The sequence below is a fragment of the Helianthus annuus genome, chromosome 6 (genome assembly GCF_002127325.2).
Source record: "Helianthus annuus cultivar XRQ/B chromosome 6, HanXRQr2.0-SUNRISE, whole genome shotgun sequence".
Lineage (NCBI taxonomy): Eukaryota > Viridiplantae > Streptophyta > Magnoliopsida > Asterales > Asteraceae > Helianthus > Helianthus annuus.
The window spans coordinates 68741659-68759090 of record NC_035438.2 but is presented as its reverse complement, the minus strand read 5'-3'; the positions used below and the strand labels follow the sequence as shown (position 1 = coordinate 68759090).

At 31.4% G+C, this 17432-nt stretch overlaps 1 protein-coding gene and 2 long non-coding RNA genes across 8 annotated transcripts; all 3 read right to left on the bottom strand.

Moving 5' to 3' along the window:
- Positions 1–1331: 1331 nt before the first annotated feature.
- Positions 1332–3014, bottom strand: LOC110865586 (EG45-like domain containing protein). Its single transcript, XM_022114880.2, has 3 exons — positions 2836–3014; positions 2324–2624; positions 1332–1518 (listed from the first exon to the last, which is right to left on the bottom strand). Exons 1-3 carry the CDS (start codon positions 2954–2956, stop codon positions 1512–1514), a joined length of 429 nt encoding a protein of 142 aa, XP_021970572.1. The 5' UTR covers positions 2957–3014; the 3' UTR covers positions 1332–1511.
- Positions 3015–11393: 8379 nt separating this feature from the next.
- Positions 11394–14629, bottom strand: LOC110865587. 6 transcript variants are annotated; one of them, XR_004861512.1, is made up of 6 exons: positions 14288–14629; positions 13877–14149; positions 13641–13720; positions 13386–13455; positions 11769–11898; positions 11394–11657 (listed from the first exon to the last, which is right to left on the bottom strand). It is a non-coding gene; the product is annotated as an uncharacterized LOC110865587 (long non-coding RNA). The 6 variants fall into 6 exon arrangements; XR_004861513.1 differs by having other exon boundaries at positions 11394–11898; positions 13877–13966; positions 14086–14149; XR_004861515.1 differs by having other exon boundaries at positions 11394–11898; positions 13877–13966; positions 14086–14145.
- A 453-nt stretch (positions 14630–15082) lies between these two features.
- On the bottom strand, positions 15083–16542 carry LOC110864041. The gene is made up of 5 exons (XR_004861511.1): positions 16115–16542; positions 15930–16013; positions 15695–15782; positions 15498–15574; positions 15083–15308 (listed from the first exon to the last, which is right to left on the bottom strand). It is a non-coding gene; the product is annotated as an uncharacterized LOC110864041 (long non-coding RNA).
- Between the last annotated feature and the right edge of the window lie 890 nt (positions 16543–17432).

Genomic DNA, 17432 nt, shown 5'->3' with positions numbered 1-17432 from the left:
TGATTTGATTCTGGATTTGGCAGGTTATCCATAATCTTTCCTCCATTCATTTTGCCTTTGTCTTGTTGGCCCAAAAATTTTAAAAAGGAAGAGGTGTAATTTTCTTCTATTAGTAGAAGAACTCCTGGAGCCTTTGATGAGGCCATGATAGGGCTATCATCAAGGTTCTCTTTTACTTCCTTTTTTGGGCAAGGTGTTTTTTTGACACCTCTGAAGTTTGTGCTTTTCAAGATCCTTTTGGCTTTTATTTCTGCTTGCTCTTTTGACCAAAGGTTTAGAGATGGGGAGTTATGCAGGAATGAGGATGTTGGCAGTGATTGGGGATCAAAAGTTCGCACAAATGGCGTTGTTGGCAGTCTCCATGGATCACCAGCATAGGTGGAAACCCTTTGCTGCTTGTGTTGTCTCTCAAGGTCTGCAAGTTGTGCCTTGAGGAATTTCATTTCAGCTTCTTTTACCTTGTGGAATTTGTGGCCCTGGGGAGTTATGCACTAGTTGGAGGAGTTCATGATGTAGCTCAAGGATTTTGGCTTTGATTTCATAGATGATACCTTCTAGTTCTTGAACTCTGCTTGTTAGATCTTTATGAGCCTTTGTGATATTGTTTTGTTGAGCTAGGATGGTGTTGAGAGCCCTGTTTTGGGCAACAACATTTTCACTTTGCCAATTCAGGGTGTATGCACACGTGAGCACGCATGTAAGGATGACTTATTTGTAGGATGTGGAAACATAATGTAGTTTATGTGTGGAATTTTGATGTAATTTATTTGTAAGAGGTGAAATTTTAATATGAGTTGTTATGATCTAACGTGAGTTTGTGCTAATCCACTAACACGGCAAGGCCTATCAAGACCCAATTGTGTATAGTAGTCATACATATGTATCATGAGGCTTAAAATGCCGAGTATGATTTAATGTGAGTTTGTATAGCCAAAACAACTCACTAACACATGATAAAGCCCAATAATATACAATAATTACACACATGTATCACGAGACTTAAAATTACTTGTTACAACCATATGTGGGTTTGTGTAGCCAAAACAACCTATTGACACATGGTAAGACCCAATAGTGTCTGGTAGTCATGAAGTCAAGATGCACGACAGTCATGAAACTCAAAATAACTTGTTATTAAACGAATCCATTTTGACCATAAACCATTTCGCTCTAAACACATTTTTGCTCAAAATCTGATTGACCAAAATCCGTTCTAACTTGAACCTGTTTTAACCCCGTCGGTCCAATTTAACGCGTGGTATCTATAATTTGGATACCCACTTTTTATAAACACCTCTTAGTCAACAATATCTTTTTTATACTAAACAATATTTGAGATCAAATTGTTTATATATTATTAGGAACAAATCAAGAAATACCATATATCAAATAACCCTTCAAATTTGGACAACTCTCATACATCCTTTTTTGTCAAATATAAATCCAAAAGAATTATACGTACACTGTATCCAAGTAGGCGGACAAAGTCTTCTCTTATCATTTATGGTTTATCAAATCCTGCCAACATTATTTCTAGAAAATTAATAAAAGTCAAATATTTTCTTATTAATGATTTTCCAATTAAAACTTGAGGAAATGATACTTCATATTATAATAATGTATAAGGTTTAAACACAAAGATTTGATAACGCATAAAACGAAAAAAAAATTATAGAGTACGTAATTTTGATTTTCCTTAGGCGTAAATTTTATTTATTATTTTCTTCATGCTAAATTTTGATGTGTAATTTTGATTTATTTCATACGTAATTTTGATTTCATTCATTGGTAACAAGGGCCGGCTCAAAATCTTTTAGGCCTCAAATAACTAAATTGAGCCCCTTTCATATACAATAAAAAAAAAGAATTGCTTTAAATCTTTTTATTTATATATTATCTTTGTTTATGCATAATTATAAATTATAAAATTAAATGTCAACAATGTCAAAACCAAAATCAAATACACATAATTTTCTTTTTTTAGAATTCAGGGCTCTAAAATCCTTACTTTATTTCATTCCTTTTTGAGCAGACCCTGTTCGTAATTACTTTGTATGCTTTATATGTTAAAAATTCTTTGTACATTAATTTATGATAATATTAATAATAATAAGATTTTTCGATAAAAAAAAAAATCTGAACATTTAGTCAATATACTACCGTTGCTGGTAATTTACTAATTTCCCGTTCCACATGTTTTAAAAGAATTGTTTATTTACTCAATTTATATGAAAAAAAATACTTTCCAGGTGGATAAATAAATAAATAATAATATTCTAATAATGGAGGAGAGAGAGAGAGAGAGAGAGAGAGAGAAATATACTGCTGGAATTCGATGTTAATAGAGAGAGCGGTGGAATTAGCGATGGTTCCAAAGGCAGTGTCGGATAAAACCATGGTGGTGCCGGCATACGACGGCGGAGAAGCCGCCGTGAGAGCAAAGTCCACTATTCTTACTTGAATCACCTGATCCGGAACACAAGTCCCCGGCTCAGCAGCACTTATACATTTCACCAAATACTGCCGCCCGCAAGCCGCTCCGTTGTCCCATATCCCGTCCCCTACTGCCGCAAACAGATTGCTCGACGGAAACTGCCCCGGATCATACCCGTAACACGCGGTTGCTGTTTGTTCATCAACACACATCAATATTGGAAAAAAATAAAACAACAATTGTACCCAGTAAAATAATTAAAATAACTGCTATAGCAAAGCTATTAGTAGAGCTTGGGAAGGGTGAGATGTAATAGAAACACAGTCTGCTTACAAGAGATTACGGCTACAAAACTGTGGCCGTAACTATTTAGTTGAATAGAGATAGATGGATTAACTTACGTAAGAATGGTGGGCCGTACTGAGCGGAGGTGCCAACTTCGCCATGGGAGGGGCGGAAGATGGTTAAGAGGAGGAGGAGAAAGAGTAGGAGATACGATGGCTGAAGATGATGATGATTCATGAATTTAGAAGAGAAAGTACGGAGGAAGGATGTAAATGTTTTAACTAATTCTATATATGAGTTGGAGTCAACGGCTAGCTCATTTGTGGATAAATCAACGTATTGTAAGGTTCAAGGAGACTTTTTTTGACGATGAAATGACTGAATTACTTTGATAGAATTATATTGCACTTTTTATTGTGGAATTTTAAGAAATTTTATTAATGATCATTCATTTAAGGGAAAATTATCAAAATAAAGAATGTTAATCTTGTTATGAATTGATATATATTTAGGGGTAGGCTAAACATACTCACTCTTATTACTTTTTATACCTCTCTTTCTATAAAATCACATTAAAACTTTTAATATTTACCCCTATACAAATCATCATTTTAAAAAATATTCTTTTTTGTTACAAAACAAATTCAAAAGTGTAAAAAAAAAATATTACTGACATTTTTTAAAATATTTATTTTTTAATTTTTATTTAAATCATATTTTTAGAAGTTTTGATATATTGTTTCTGAAGACACTTTCTCAAATAGTATTTTTGATTATGTTTCTAAAGGAAAACAAATGGATATGGTTGATTCACAAATATTTTTCTCTTCTTCTTTTAAAAAATATATCAAACTGGTTGATTTCAAAAATATATGTGGATTTTTTTTATAATCAAAAATAGGTCATTCGAAATCAAAAGTCACGTAAAAGCATAAACTTAATTACGAATAATCATCGGTTTTCGACCACGTATCAGATACCCACTTCAAGTCATTCCAAAATAATATAAAAACATTTTAAAATATTAAAATAATAAATATAAGACATTTAAAATACAAACTAGACGAGGAAAAAAAATATAATGTAGACTTTTTTCAAAAAGAAAATTCAAAACTTTTTTTTATTATTGTTTTTATATGAAAAACGTTATTAGTAATTTGTAAAGATGTTCAATAAAAGAAAACACAATCAAAATACTATTTGAGAAAGTGTAAAAAAATATCTGAAAACCTTTTAAAAAAAATATGGTTTTTTAAATAAACATAAAAATAAACATTTTAAAAAAAAAACGTCTATAATATATTTTTACACTTTTGAATTTGTTTTGTAACAAAAAAGAATACTTTAAAAAATATGACTTGTTTAGGGGGTAAATATGACAAGTTTAAATGTGATTTTATGGAAATGGGGTATAAAAAGTAACAAGTGGAGGTACGTTTAGTAGCCTATAAATAGAGGCATATGTAATCCATTTTAGACATCAATAAGATATCCATTTTCCCCGATCTCTATTTCTTATCTCTATAATATTAATAGGCTAGTTGTTACACAACACATTATCAGCACGAATTACTTTTGAAGTTGGACTGTATCAACACAAGACACCATGTCCTATCAAAGTCGGCGAAAGAGATAAAAGACAAAATTGTTGATCTGGTATGAAATCCCTTAATTGTTTTAATTTTATTTCATCTTTTCTCATCGATTGTTGGTATGATAAAACTTGAAAATTAACTTACGCTTTTCTTGATATTTTTTTATTGGTTATGATTTAACATTAAAATCATCATTAACAACATTGACATCATCCTTATTTAACCAGTGTCATAATGTTTTTACTTCTTTGTTTACTTTCCTATGTGTTAACGTATCTGAATAGTTTTTTTTTCACAAACAAACACCTACGAATATTGTAACTAATTTATTACCCCTCTTGGTTATCTCTCTTTTATCATTAAATATTTTATTGGACTTTAAGGGAAGTTTTGGTACACTAAACTGAATAGGTATGTTTCATCAACGGTTTGAAAAGCTGTAGAATCTAGCGAATTTATGCTTTAATTTAGTTGTCCCAAATATGCAATAGTGGAGAGTTCAAATGAGAAGAACTTTTTGGTAAGAAGAAAAAAGAAGAAATTTCAACCAATAAGAATGCTTCATTTTACTTCATTTAATATTTGCATTTAATTTTAATATAAGGGTATATTGGTAAACTTACATAAATCATTAATTTGTATTCTTCCTTTAATAACTAAGTAAATTAAATTTGTAACTCCTTTTCAAAATATATACTTTTTCTAAATTAAAAGAACAAGTTAATTTAAAGTGTAGAATAAATTACTAGTTGTGTAGGATAAATTACGAGTTGTGTAGGATATATTTCGAGATGTGTAGGATAAATTTCGACTGTGTAGGATAAAATTATATAATGTGTAGGGTATATGTAGGAAAATTTTGATATGTGTAGGGTTTGTAGATTATATGTAGGATAATTAATGATTAGTTGACTAATTAATTAAAGAGAGAAAAGTTAATGATATGAGTTATAAATGAAATAGTATTTTACTAATATGCCCTTTCTTCTTTTTTTTCTCACATTAAATTTCTTCTCAAATGAACCTTCCCCATATGCAATATATATTTAAATCTCCATAATTGGTCATTTCGAAACTACTCTAAAGATTTTAATAATATAATTCTACTTGTATGTCAACTAACTCTTGGACGATGTAGTTATGTGTGGTATGTATTAAACGTGAAATTATTTAGATTGGGAATGTGGTATGCCATGATATGCCGTAGTGGATCCATGTTATACATCTTTATAAAAGCTAATAAATTAAGGTGTATATCAGTTTTGGTTTTTGAATTGTAATCAACTTATTACTTGTGAGATAAATTGTTTTTATTATATTTTATGGTTAGTAATTAAATAGCCTTTTATTTTTGTTCTAAATTTTATACAACGAATTACGTTGTTGGGGTTTCAAAGAGACATTACAAATTCTAAATCATTATGTGCTTTTATTATTGTGGTTATGAGTTTTGATATCACTGTGTGCTTTTATTATTATGGTTATGAGTTTTGATTGGTCCTTTAATTAGTTTTGTTATTAGTATTTATACAATTTATGATGAACTATCAAAATACAATTTGTATTACAAGGTGATGTCTAATAGTTCTATTTGAAGATAATCATTAGTGCAATTCTGTTAATGAATTTACAATAATGCACATGTTTATATGATAATAGGTTATAATATGACAACTAGTTAGTTAACTTTGTTGTATATCATTGTTATTGCAATTGTATAAGCCTTCCAATTGTTATTAGATATTTAAATATGTGATTTGATTCTATGAAATATTTGTGTGGTAAAAGATATTATTTGCAAATTAACATGACACTAAAATTCTCAAGATGTCTGTTATATTTTATTGAGCAACAAAATTTATTAGTATAAGAAAGCTCATTTACAAGTAATAAAGATTCATATGTTATTATATGATCGAGAAAGTTGATAGTGACATTTGTTTATGTTGTATACTATTGTGACAAATATGTGTATATATGATATACTTATGATTGGCTATATCATGTTACATTTATGGACAAATTGCATACATTTTCTTACAAGTGATGAAAAAATCTTATTTCATAAGGTTGTATCATAACCTATTTATTTGGTGACATGTTATATAGTCATGCATTGTATAATCTAATGTATATATTATGTTCAAATGTTATAAATTTGGAAGGGGACATCAAAGTGACCAGGGTTGTGGTATATGATCACAAGCTATAAAAACGATTGAATTGTGGTCACGGTTTATATAAAAAGACACCTGGAGTGTCTAACTTCTCAAAGCTTATTATGAGTTTATTGATGCTTGTAAGATTTTGGACTGATAAATCTTAATGATTCGGTCATATAATTGATTTTATGTGGTGAAAAGATTAGTTATACATGTGGAATAAAACAAGTTCCATTGTCAAACATCAAATATGCTTTTATGTAAGGTTTGAAACGACCACCATGAAAGTTGTGTGATTCTAATCAATTCATGAAGTGAATGTGATGATATAATGACCAATATAAGGTCGCGATCATGTATATAACAACTAAGAAAATTGTAATGATGTCACCATGATAGTTGTTTGGTTATAATCCATTCCTTGAACTGAATGTGATGATATAATAATTGGTGCAAAGTTCGTAATCATGGTAATTGAGGAAATTGTTATGATGCTCATGTAATGAGATCAACCATGTTAATAATGTGATGACTATACAATGATCGTTATAAAGGTCATAAGATATAAGATTGATAAATCTTATACGACCCAACTACTTCTCAATTGATGGTAAGCAAAGAGAACATTATTTACAAGAAAAATCGATTAAATTCTTTTCATTTGTCACACTTGAGACCTATGCTACTAAAGTAGCAATATCATTATAAAAGTTATGAAAAAATGAAATAATTTTATACTCATGTGACCGAGTAAATAATGAAAAGCTATGAAGCTTGTTTTGGTTCTACGTCATTCCCAAAAGTGAATGTGATTATATATTAATCATTGTAAATGTAATGATGGACCTAATTGAGTGATGAGATTGACTATAAGAATTGTAATGATGGCCATTTTAATAATGAGATGGACCATCAAAAGTGGCAAACTAAGGAGTGATTGCATAACGTGATGGTTTTAACTTTGAATTATAAATATTCTCTCGTATCATACATTTTGTATTACATACGAGAAAATACTACACATACGATCATAAACCAGAAGTTTATGGATCATAATTATTTAATTAGTTGGCATAACCGGTTAGACCACTCCGAGTCAATGATGATGTGAAACATAATGAAGAACTAGAAGATTCTTCAAGATAATAATTAGCATGTAATGTTTGCTCTCAATGGAAATTATATATTTGCAAAATAAACGAGGGTGTCTATACCTAAATATTCTGGAAGCGATTAAAGGATATGCATATCCCAATATGATACCATTTAGTTTTTTTTTTTTAAATTGATGCATCGTCTAAATGGTTATCAAATCCACAACCTGAAGCTTGTGTGGTTGTGGCTTAGCTAATGTGATAGGAAGTATATTAATCCAGATTAGTATATTTATTTGATAATAGTGAATTTGATTCTCAAGTTATTAACGATCATTGGAATAAGTGTTATTGTTGAGATGATCACTAAACGTCTACTATTGGTTACAAAGCCAATAATCATGAGAAGAGCAAAAGTTCATTTAGGTGCATGTAATTTTATATATAGTACCATCAATTCACATCAAGCCAATAAGTTGTAGTTCTCCCCATACAGTTGGTTTTTGGTCAGGAACCAAAGATGTCTCATCAAAGATTTTGGTTGTGCGACATATATTGAAACTCATCCACCACATCGCACAAAGATGGGACTTCTAAAAAGTTTTAGAATATGTTGGGTATAAATAATCGTCTATGATTGAATGTTCATTGGTTTTCACTTTAGTGAATGAATGTTCCCAACATTAGGGGGAGATAACAAGCATTTGGAAAGTGAAAAGTGAAATGAGTTATCATGTCATCTTGATCCTCAGACTATAAACTATGAATTAGAAGTTCAAAGGTAATTCATTTACCAATATTAAAATACAAATTACCAGACAAGTTCACTGACCTGAATAGAGTGACTAAGTAAGTCACATAATCAACTGCTTATGCTCCAGTCATATTTGTGTCCCAAGATGACAACGACATATTTTTGTAATGAGTCTATTGGACGCCTAAAGCGTGGTAGACTAGTTGATTCCAATAATAAAATTCCTCGAAAATTGGAGCAAGTAATTAAGATGGTCAAGTCGAGGTTATAGTAATATCTCCTGAAGAGACAATAGACATGATGGTTCAAGAAGAACCTCAGGTACCTGAAAATAAAGAGATCTCGATAAGTTGTATCATGTCTAAGATATGTATGGAATCGAAATAAAAATCGACGTCGTTATACTTTTGTATATAATATAGCGCTTAAAATGATTAAATGATAAGGATCAAGATTTAAGATCTGCATATGAATGAATATTAAGAAATGATTGGCCAAAATAGAAAGACGCAAATAAGGCAGAGTTTAGTTCTCTAATGAAATGGAAAGTTTCTGGACCAATAGTCCATACAACTAAAGTTGTAAAATATGTTGGATACAAAAGTGTCTTTTACGCAAATCATGTGAAAATCAAATTAAGTGATATAAGTCAAAATTGGTGGCACAAGAATTTTCACAAAGACCTATGATTGATTATGAGAAAACGTATTATCCAGTGGTGGATGCATTGACTTTTCAATATCTTATTAGTCTGGTAATATATAAAAGAGAATTGACATGCGTCTTAGGAAAGTTATGTATCACTTAATACTAAGTCATATAAAATAAGTTCTCGAGAATATTATGATTATTATATACATTCAGATCTGAATACATATACATGTTTTATATGTTATTGAATTGAATATAATTGGAACTCCCCATGAGTATCCTAAAGCATTTGAGTGCTTAAGAGGTTAATTGAAACGCCTTATGGATGTAATTATAGTGCACAAATACTCTAATAAACATACATAGAAAATATGTACCTGGTTATTATGACATCTCAATGTACACAGTGTACAAACATGGTACAATATGAATTTTGGAGATAAAAGCAAGTGTTCTTGATATTTTTGCATATGATATAGATATCTATGTGTTAAAAGGGCAAGTTTATATAGCAAAACTTCTAAGAGTGAAAGCACATGCATATTTGGATAAGATGGAAAGAATTCCCTCATGGATTGATAATGCTAGAAGCATTAGAGATGTCAAAACCTCAAGAACGTATTATATGAAGTTGACAAAATACGTATGGACTAAATATTCGAAACGAGTGTTGTACAACTCGAGATATTCGCATAAAGAGGGATATAAGTTTGATTAAATTAGCCATGTTCTATGAACATTCTACTTTTAAAAGTTCACTATAATCGCAATTTACAGTAATGATGTCTAGGCATCATTGAGAGAAATGTCGAGCTTTTAGAGGGAGAATTTTTGAATGACCTTGGCACGGTCTAATTATTACTCGAAGTGCAGTTCTAGTATATATGTAATTATATTTTACTAATCCCTCAAGTACATCTAGAAGATGATGTTTGGATATTTTAGTATGGACATAGTTGAACCTTAAAGTATGTTAAAGGTTGTTAAGTCATTTGTTATAAGAAATGCCTATTATCATCTTCTACCAAAGTAGAGATTCTCATTCTAGAAGTACCATCATTAAATGCATAAGTGCATTAATATGTTTTGCTAGCTATGTATGGTTATAATATCTTTTACTTGAGCATATTGTCATGATATAACCTATGTCAAGCGAAGAGACATTGGAATGAGTTCAAACAAGTATTTCAGGTATAAACGATATTTGATTATATTTTACTAACCCATCAAAACAAGTTTGGTTAGTCTTGTAGATGCAGAAATGTAACAAAACACAGTCGTGGACAAATGATAATTTTTGGAAGGAGGCACCTAAAGTCTCGTTAGAAGATTATACAACATTGCTCAACATACAGGATTGCAAATTAAGGGATCAAGCGACAAATCATTCAGCTACAAAATATTTTTCGACTTTCAAGGAAGATGGACACATATCACTTAAAGGATACATGTTAAAATGAGGGGGAGACTTATTCAAGTTGCACTCTTTTTCCCTTGACTAAGTTTTGTCCCATTGGGTTTTCTTAGTAAGGTTTTTAATGAGGTAACACACCTGATCCAAAAGTATCAGGGGGAGAAAATACGCGTTGCACTCTTTTTTCCTTAGCTATGGTTTTATCCCACTGGGTTTTCCTAGCGAGGTTTTTAACGAGGCAGCATCACCAAGCGTATTATAAGTATAATATATTATTTTGTCACGTGGATAGTCAAGGGGGAGTGTTATGAATTATTATATATTAGTATGGTGCCCGCGCGATGCGGCGGGAACGACACTTTGCATTGTGGTATTCGTTTGAGGTAGCTTTCAGATTCGTATGAATGTATTGTAACATCAATGTGATGGATGTACGTCATAACGAAGTCATAGGTTTGTCCACTTTATTGTGGTGTGTATGGTTCGGTCGGTTCGATTATATAACACCTTGACCCAATTAGGGCTGACATGTCTCACAATACAATAAATAAAAGATATTTTAAAACTTATCTTAAATAAACCATTAACTCCAAAGGTTGAAAATCTAAAACCACACAACGGTCTTAATGGAAAAACAATGTGTCTAAAATTATAAAATAGAAATTTATTAAACTCCTTACCAACTCTAGCATTTTAGCTTTCTCTCTTCACGTATTTCCAATGTTCCCGGAATATCTATATCTGTTAAAGAAATAAGTGCAAACAACAAAAGAAACACAACTAAGCCAAATATTAATTTTTTGATATCTTAACTTGTCCTTCCCTATGCATTATAATATGTATAGATTATCATTTGCTATTCATTAAGTTGACAATAACTAATACATTACCACCCTTAGCAATAACAAAAATCAATGTGATATAAATAATTCGCCTACCATATCTCAGATTCTTTAGCAAAAAAGTGTCTCAACAGCTTAATTTAAAGCATATAAGTCTGAAAATGAGATTCTTAAACAATATATACCACACATAATTAAAGAGATCAAGTTGTTACAGAATGAACTAACTAATGAATAACATACTCATACATATGATATTGTGGTCTAAACTTGAGAAAAGAAAAGCATATGGTTAAAACACCGACCCCTTCGGAATACGGACCAAACAACTCCTTGAGATGAATAACATGTGTTGATGCGTTATTTTGCTATGATAAAGTGTATCCAAAAATTGTGTTTGGGTTTTCTTTGCTTCAGCAACCACATCTCAACAGAGGGTATATGTATCAAAGCACCATCAAACAAGATGAATTTAATAGTAAATCTCAAAGATAAAACTCAAAAATAGCAAGAAAACGCAAAAGTAACAATACTCACTTTGTCATAATCATATATGTTATGCAACTGAGACAACATTTGAGAGCATGCTTGTGTGATATCTTCCTTCTAATCCCTAACATCACCGAAAGAGTTTTCCATTGCCCCGCCATGCAATCGCTATTGAATTCTGAAAAATCCCATAACTTGAATGGTTTACTCATGTTATAATTTTGTATCAAACAGGTAAAATACAAATTTACTTAAAAAAGAAATGGGTCAAATGGGTTGAACAACTTCAAAGTTGCTAAAAGTGTACTCCTTAATGCATGATCATCAAAATCATTTTATTCAAAAAATTAGATGCTAAGTGTGTCGATTCATACGCGAGAAGAAAATTTCCACACCTCCAAATACTTAAATAAATCCTGGCCAAGTAAGATGCAACCAGAAAGAAACTATAAAATTATAAACACACATGTTTTATTTAACATAATTTTCACCCAACCCAAATCACCTCACATTGACATTTTCAAATACCGGTCATCATTTCAAAGTCTCTAAAAGCTCAACATTTTACTAATTTAGACTCCTTGTCATTGTCATGGTTTAACTAACCTACCCTTTACAAGGTCGTCATGGTTTAACTAACATACCCTTTGCAAGGTCGTCATGGTTTAACTAAAAGAATTAATAAAACTAAGTGATTGGTTGAAGTTCCACCCCCCACCACACACACACACATTGGCGTAACTCCACCCCATTTGACCTTTCCTTTTTAACCAACAGTTTTGTTTATACCTACTTGTTTGACCCACCTAAATTTACCACCTCTAACCATAACTAATTACTTGTATCTGCTTTAAAAGGCTAGATTTATTTGTTTAAGTGCACCGATAATACATAACAATGCAACATATTATAAGTTTTAAAAAAGGTACTATACCTCACCCTGGCTCTAATGGACCGGTGGCAAAATTGTTCAAGTTTGGGGGACTTTAAATTTTATATATAAGGATAGTCTAAAATATCTAAATTATTAACTTATATTCTTATCTTAAGTTTTAGATGGGTCAAACGGATTAGGTCCAAGGTCCCTCAATGTATATTAGTGAATGTGTCCTCTTAAAGGGCTAACTAAAAACCTAATTTAATATTGTAACAATATTAACTTTTGAAAATCCTATTTAATTCATTATTTATAAAAACAATTTAAGTAGACAAAAACATGGTTTATAAGTCAACCTGACCCATGCCGTGTAACCAACCCGCCTATTTTAACCGACACTTAGCCATACATATTTAAGTAGAGGTGATCTTACTTTGACCTGGTCTTGAATGGCATATTTTAATAGATTTTTGAAGTTTTCAATGGAAATCTCAATCGCTTCTCGACCTAGTAGCTATAGATCCCCATACCCAAATTGCCAATCCCCATTGATCTGAAATTAATAAATAAACTGTTATATACCACAACTGTTACAATCTATCTAATATGTGATGACAAAGATTTAACGAATCTGGACTTTGACTCTAGAGTCAACTATTAGTAGTGCTTTATTAGCTCTGAAAAGAAAATGCTTTAGAGGCGAAAGATTGAAATACGTGCATGTTATTTCACCCAGATCCAGAATCACATTCCAAAATATAACTGGATAAAAAAGAATGATTTGTTACCTCATCTCCCCAGATTAACATGAGCAAATGACTTATCAATTTGGTTACAGTATTGCTGTCATGGAACCATCTGAGATCAAACAAAGGTGGGGAGTGGTTATAACTTGTTGTCGGCAACAATTTGGATTTTCTAAAAATATAGTTAAAAACCAATGGCCAACATTATGTCATGATGGTGAAAAGTTTGGTTACTATACAGATCTAATAATCGCACAAACAAAAACAATTAACAAACGCAGTGATAAACAACCATACCCCATGGATTCTCTTCCCATTAATAGGGCATTATGGTCCACTTGCCCTCTTCTTGGTAGTCTAGTATGTTAGCTTACAACCTATAAAAAACAAACAATAATTCAATCAATTTCCTAACGAATTAATGATGATTAATTCTCAAATGTCCTCTTCTTGGTAGTCTGGTATGATTAATGAATTATTTCTCAAATGCTAAAAAAAGTAACAACAAATTAATGATGATTAATGGAGATTACCAGGGGCTTTAACAACTCGATTTTGATCGGACTTGGTGGATAAAAAAACTTTAGATGAACACGTGATTCCCAGGAATGTATCGATTGACTCTTGATGTTGATTGTGCACAATATCATTGTGAGGTATAAAATAAGATAATAGTAAAAGAACTGTTGTGAAAGATTAAAATATATATAAAAAAAACAACCTTGACTAAATAGATACTTACGTTTTACTAAACCTAACCTGTAATCACTCCCCATGTATACCTGAACTTTCCATCAAGTGTCTTTCTAGGTTGTAGTTCAAGACCAAAGAGAAAAAACAAAAACAAAAACAAAAACAAAATCAAATTTCGAAACCCATAAACCACAAAATGTATAAAGATTAAGAATTAAAACAATCGGTTCAAAAGACATGGAATCCAATACCTTAGAAAGCAACTTTCATTGTCAAGGAATTAAATTCTAGCAGAAAGGGGTGCGAAACCCGGATCGATCGAAAGTTCGATTCTATCTGAACTACTCATTTTCAACTGATGAGAATGGAGCAAGGGGTGGGGATGAATAATTGATTGGAATAAAAAATGAGTTGTCGGATTTTGTTTGATCCGATTTTATGGTTTCCAGGGAGGCTGAAACATTTACCATGGATCTGTCGATGGTGGAAATGTGCAACAGTGGAGATGCGGTTATTAGTACGGCGGTTAGAGATTCCAATGCTTCCTAAATAGAGAGAGAACAAAATAAGAGATAAGATAGGTGGGGTTTGAATTTTAAAATGAGATTTTCTTAGTTAGATGGAAAAGAGGCGTTGAATGGATCTCCTCTTTTGATGGGATTCAAAATGTGAGCACCCATTTTTCTTTCATATGGATTCAAATCAGGGAATATCAAGTGCTTTTTTGACCTTTTTTACTATATACGTAACTAGTCTAAGATCCCGCGAGTTTCGCGGATGGTTTAACACTAACATATAATATCTACTGGCATTGAAGCCCATGTAGATCATCATTTTGTTCTAGGTCTTTCCAAAACTTAGGCTTCACGTCTAAGGGTCGCCAGATAGATACCTTATGCACCAAATATTAAAGCACCAAACAAAACTTTAGAATGAAAAGGTAACATAAAGCATTATGAAGCATGTCGGAACTAAATCACAACATACCACTATATTTTGCGCTTGAATATATGAAAACTCATGATGTATCAACTTAAAATTAGATTTCTAAAATATACATATAAGTTGCCTAACATACAGTAAGTTACCATCCCATTTCAATTTAAGGAGACATTTGTAAACATCATTTAGCTGAATTTGTAATAAACTTATAATAATAAAAAAAACTTTGAAGACATTTGGAAGCTGAACACAAACTGCCGCGCTTTATTGCTCATGCCCACATTTGGGTGAGACTGCAGCTTCTCATACATAGCGCAAGCTTCATTGGATCTGTCAGCACAGGAAACAATTAAATATATGATTCTGACAAAAATATATAAAATAACAATGAGTATAATTAAATATTGCTTAAATGTTATATCTCGATACATAATGAAAGATTAAATAAAAACAAAAAATATTACACCGTATGACGTCTCTATATAGTTGTCACACTTCTAAGCAACACACTTTTCACACCTCCTATTTCTTTGAAGAATATTAATGCACAGATGTGCAAACTACTTCCACCTGATCTTTCTATTGTTAAGAACCACCTGCATCATTTTTGTAAGATTGCAAAGAGCAATTCTAATTGTTATAGCATTCAACTCAAATTTCAACAAAAAATGATAGCTCAATCAATGCATTAGTGTGCAAAACAAATAAACTATTACATGTTATGCTCTCTTACAAACATCAGGATATCAATCACATTGATCTTCGTCCTTTCTTGCTGCTATTAAGGCCAACTATTTCTTGCTGCTATTCAGACCCCATGATGGGCACTGCAACTTCCTAACAGCTGTTAGTAACACCATTAGCAATAATACTTTTCAGCCAAAAAGCTTTAGCAACCGTTAGTAACACCATTAGCAATAATACTTTTCGATGTACTTTCGATGTAGCTACCTTCACAGATCTTAGAGAAGTTTCATATGATTTTGGTGGTTCAATCTCTACTTTAATTCATTCCTTGGGTTTTCCTTCCTACATCTGAATAGTGAATAGAAAAAAAAACAAATAAAAAGTGAATATTTTATAAATTTTACTTAAAAAATATGGATAAATGCAGTGGTTAGGCATATAGACCAAACCTGTGTCTTGAACTAATGTTGTTTTCTTTTCTTGAATTCTCTGTTGACGATGTTCATAGAAATTAAAATCGTCTAACATGCATTGCATGCTAGACTCCTCCTTAAAGATCTTCAACACTTGCAATCCCTATTCTAACTTCAACTAAATAAAATATGTAAATAACCAAACCAAAAGTGGGATTAAAAAAGTCAAAACATCAAACAAATTACACAACCAAATATATAGTCCCCGCTATTGGTAATAGGATTATACTCGTTTTCTAAGGTAATGTGCTTCAACAAATTGTTTGGCAGATCCTTAGCAATATACCACTTAACAGGAAGTCAATCGGGCCATATTATAAGCTTTAGTCAAAATCAACCGGGCCCACCATCTTATCCGTGTGGTACACGGGTTGGACAATTGAAATCGTACAAAACATAAAAATAAAATAAAATACATAAAAATAAGCTGCATATTTAGTAACACCTGATGCTAATGTTAATCTTTTAACAAATTTCCATTTACAAACACATAAAAACACCTAATGCTAAAGATCACTTGCGACTTGTGCATGATAACCAACAAAGGAACACCGAATATCCCATTATATAGATGACCTAATGCTAACAGTCCATAATTTAGTCTCTTAAGACCTAAAATTCAAAGAATTTAACCTCTTAATAATTATGCCTACGCTTTCTTTCATCATAGCCTACGCGTTCTTTCATCATAAGTTAGTTCTTCAACCAATTATCAATAACAAAAACACAAATCCATACAAAATGCAAAAAAAATAGAAGGATATGTAAGAATAACTGATTTTGTAGAAAATGTTTAACAAAAAGTGTGGCGTTGGTCAACCCAACCTATAAGTTTGACAGGTTAACAAACCTCGCCCGTTTTGATCCGTAAGCCAACTCAGCCAGCTTTGACCCGTTAGCCAACACAACAATCTTGCTTAGAGAGAAAAAGGTTAAAGTTACCAAGTTTTAACCCTGAATCATCTACCACTCTTCTTGAACCTTCTGTGAATGCAACCCCATTAGCCACATACGTTCAATAAAATCATCTTCCATGTTTTTTCTTACATATGCATTTGATAAAACCTGAATAGTGTATGAAGTATGAACATATTTTATTAGTAAAAATCAGATAGATGTGATAATAATAGAAAGTAAAGGAGGATTTTTGTTGCATACCTTTTAAGGTGCTAAATCTTAAAATGACATCTTGGTATCTGAAGAGGTTATACATTAATACATTTTACTAAATCAGATTAGTATAAATAAATCTAGTTAAAAACAAATCGTTAAATCAAAGAAATCACCTATGAAT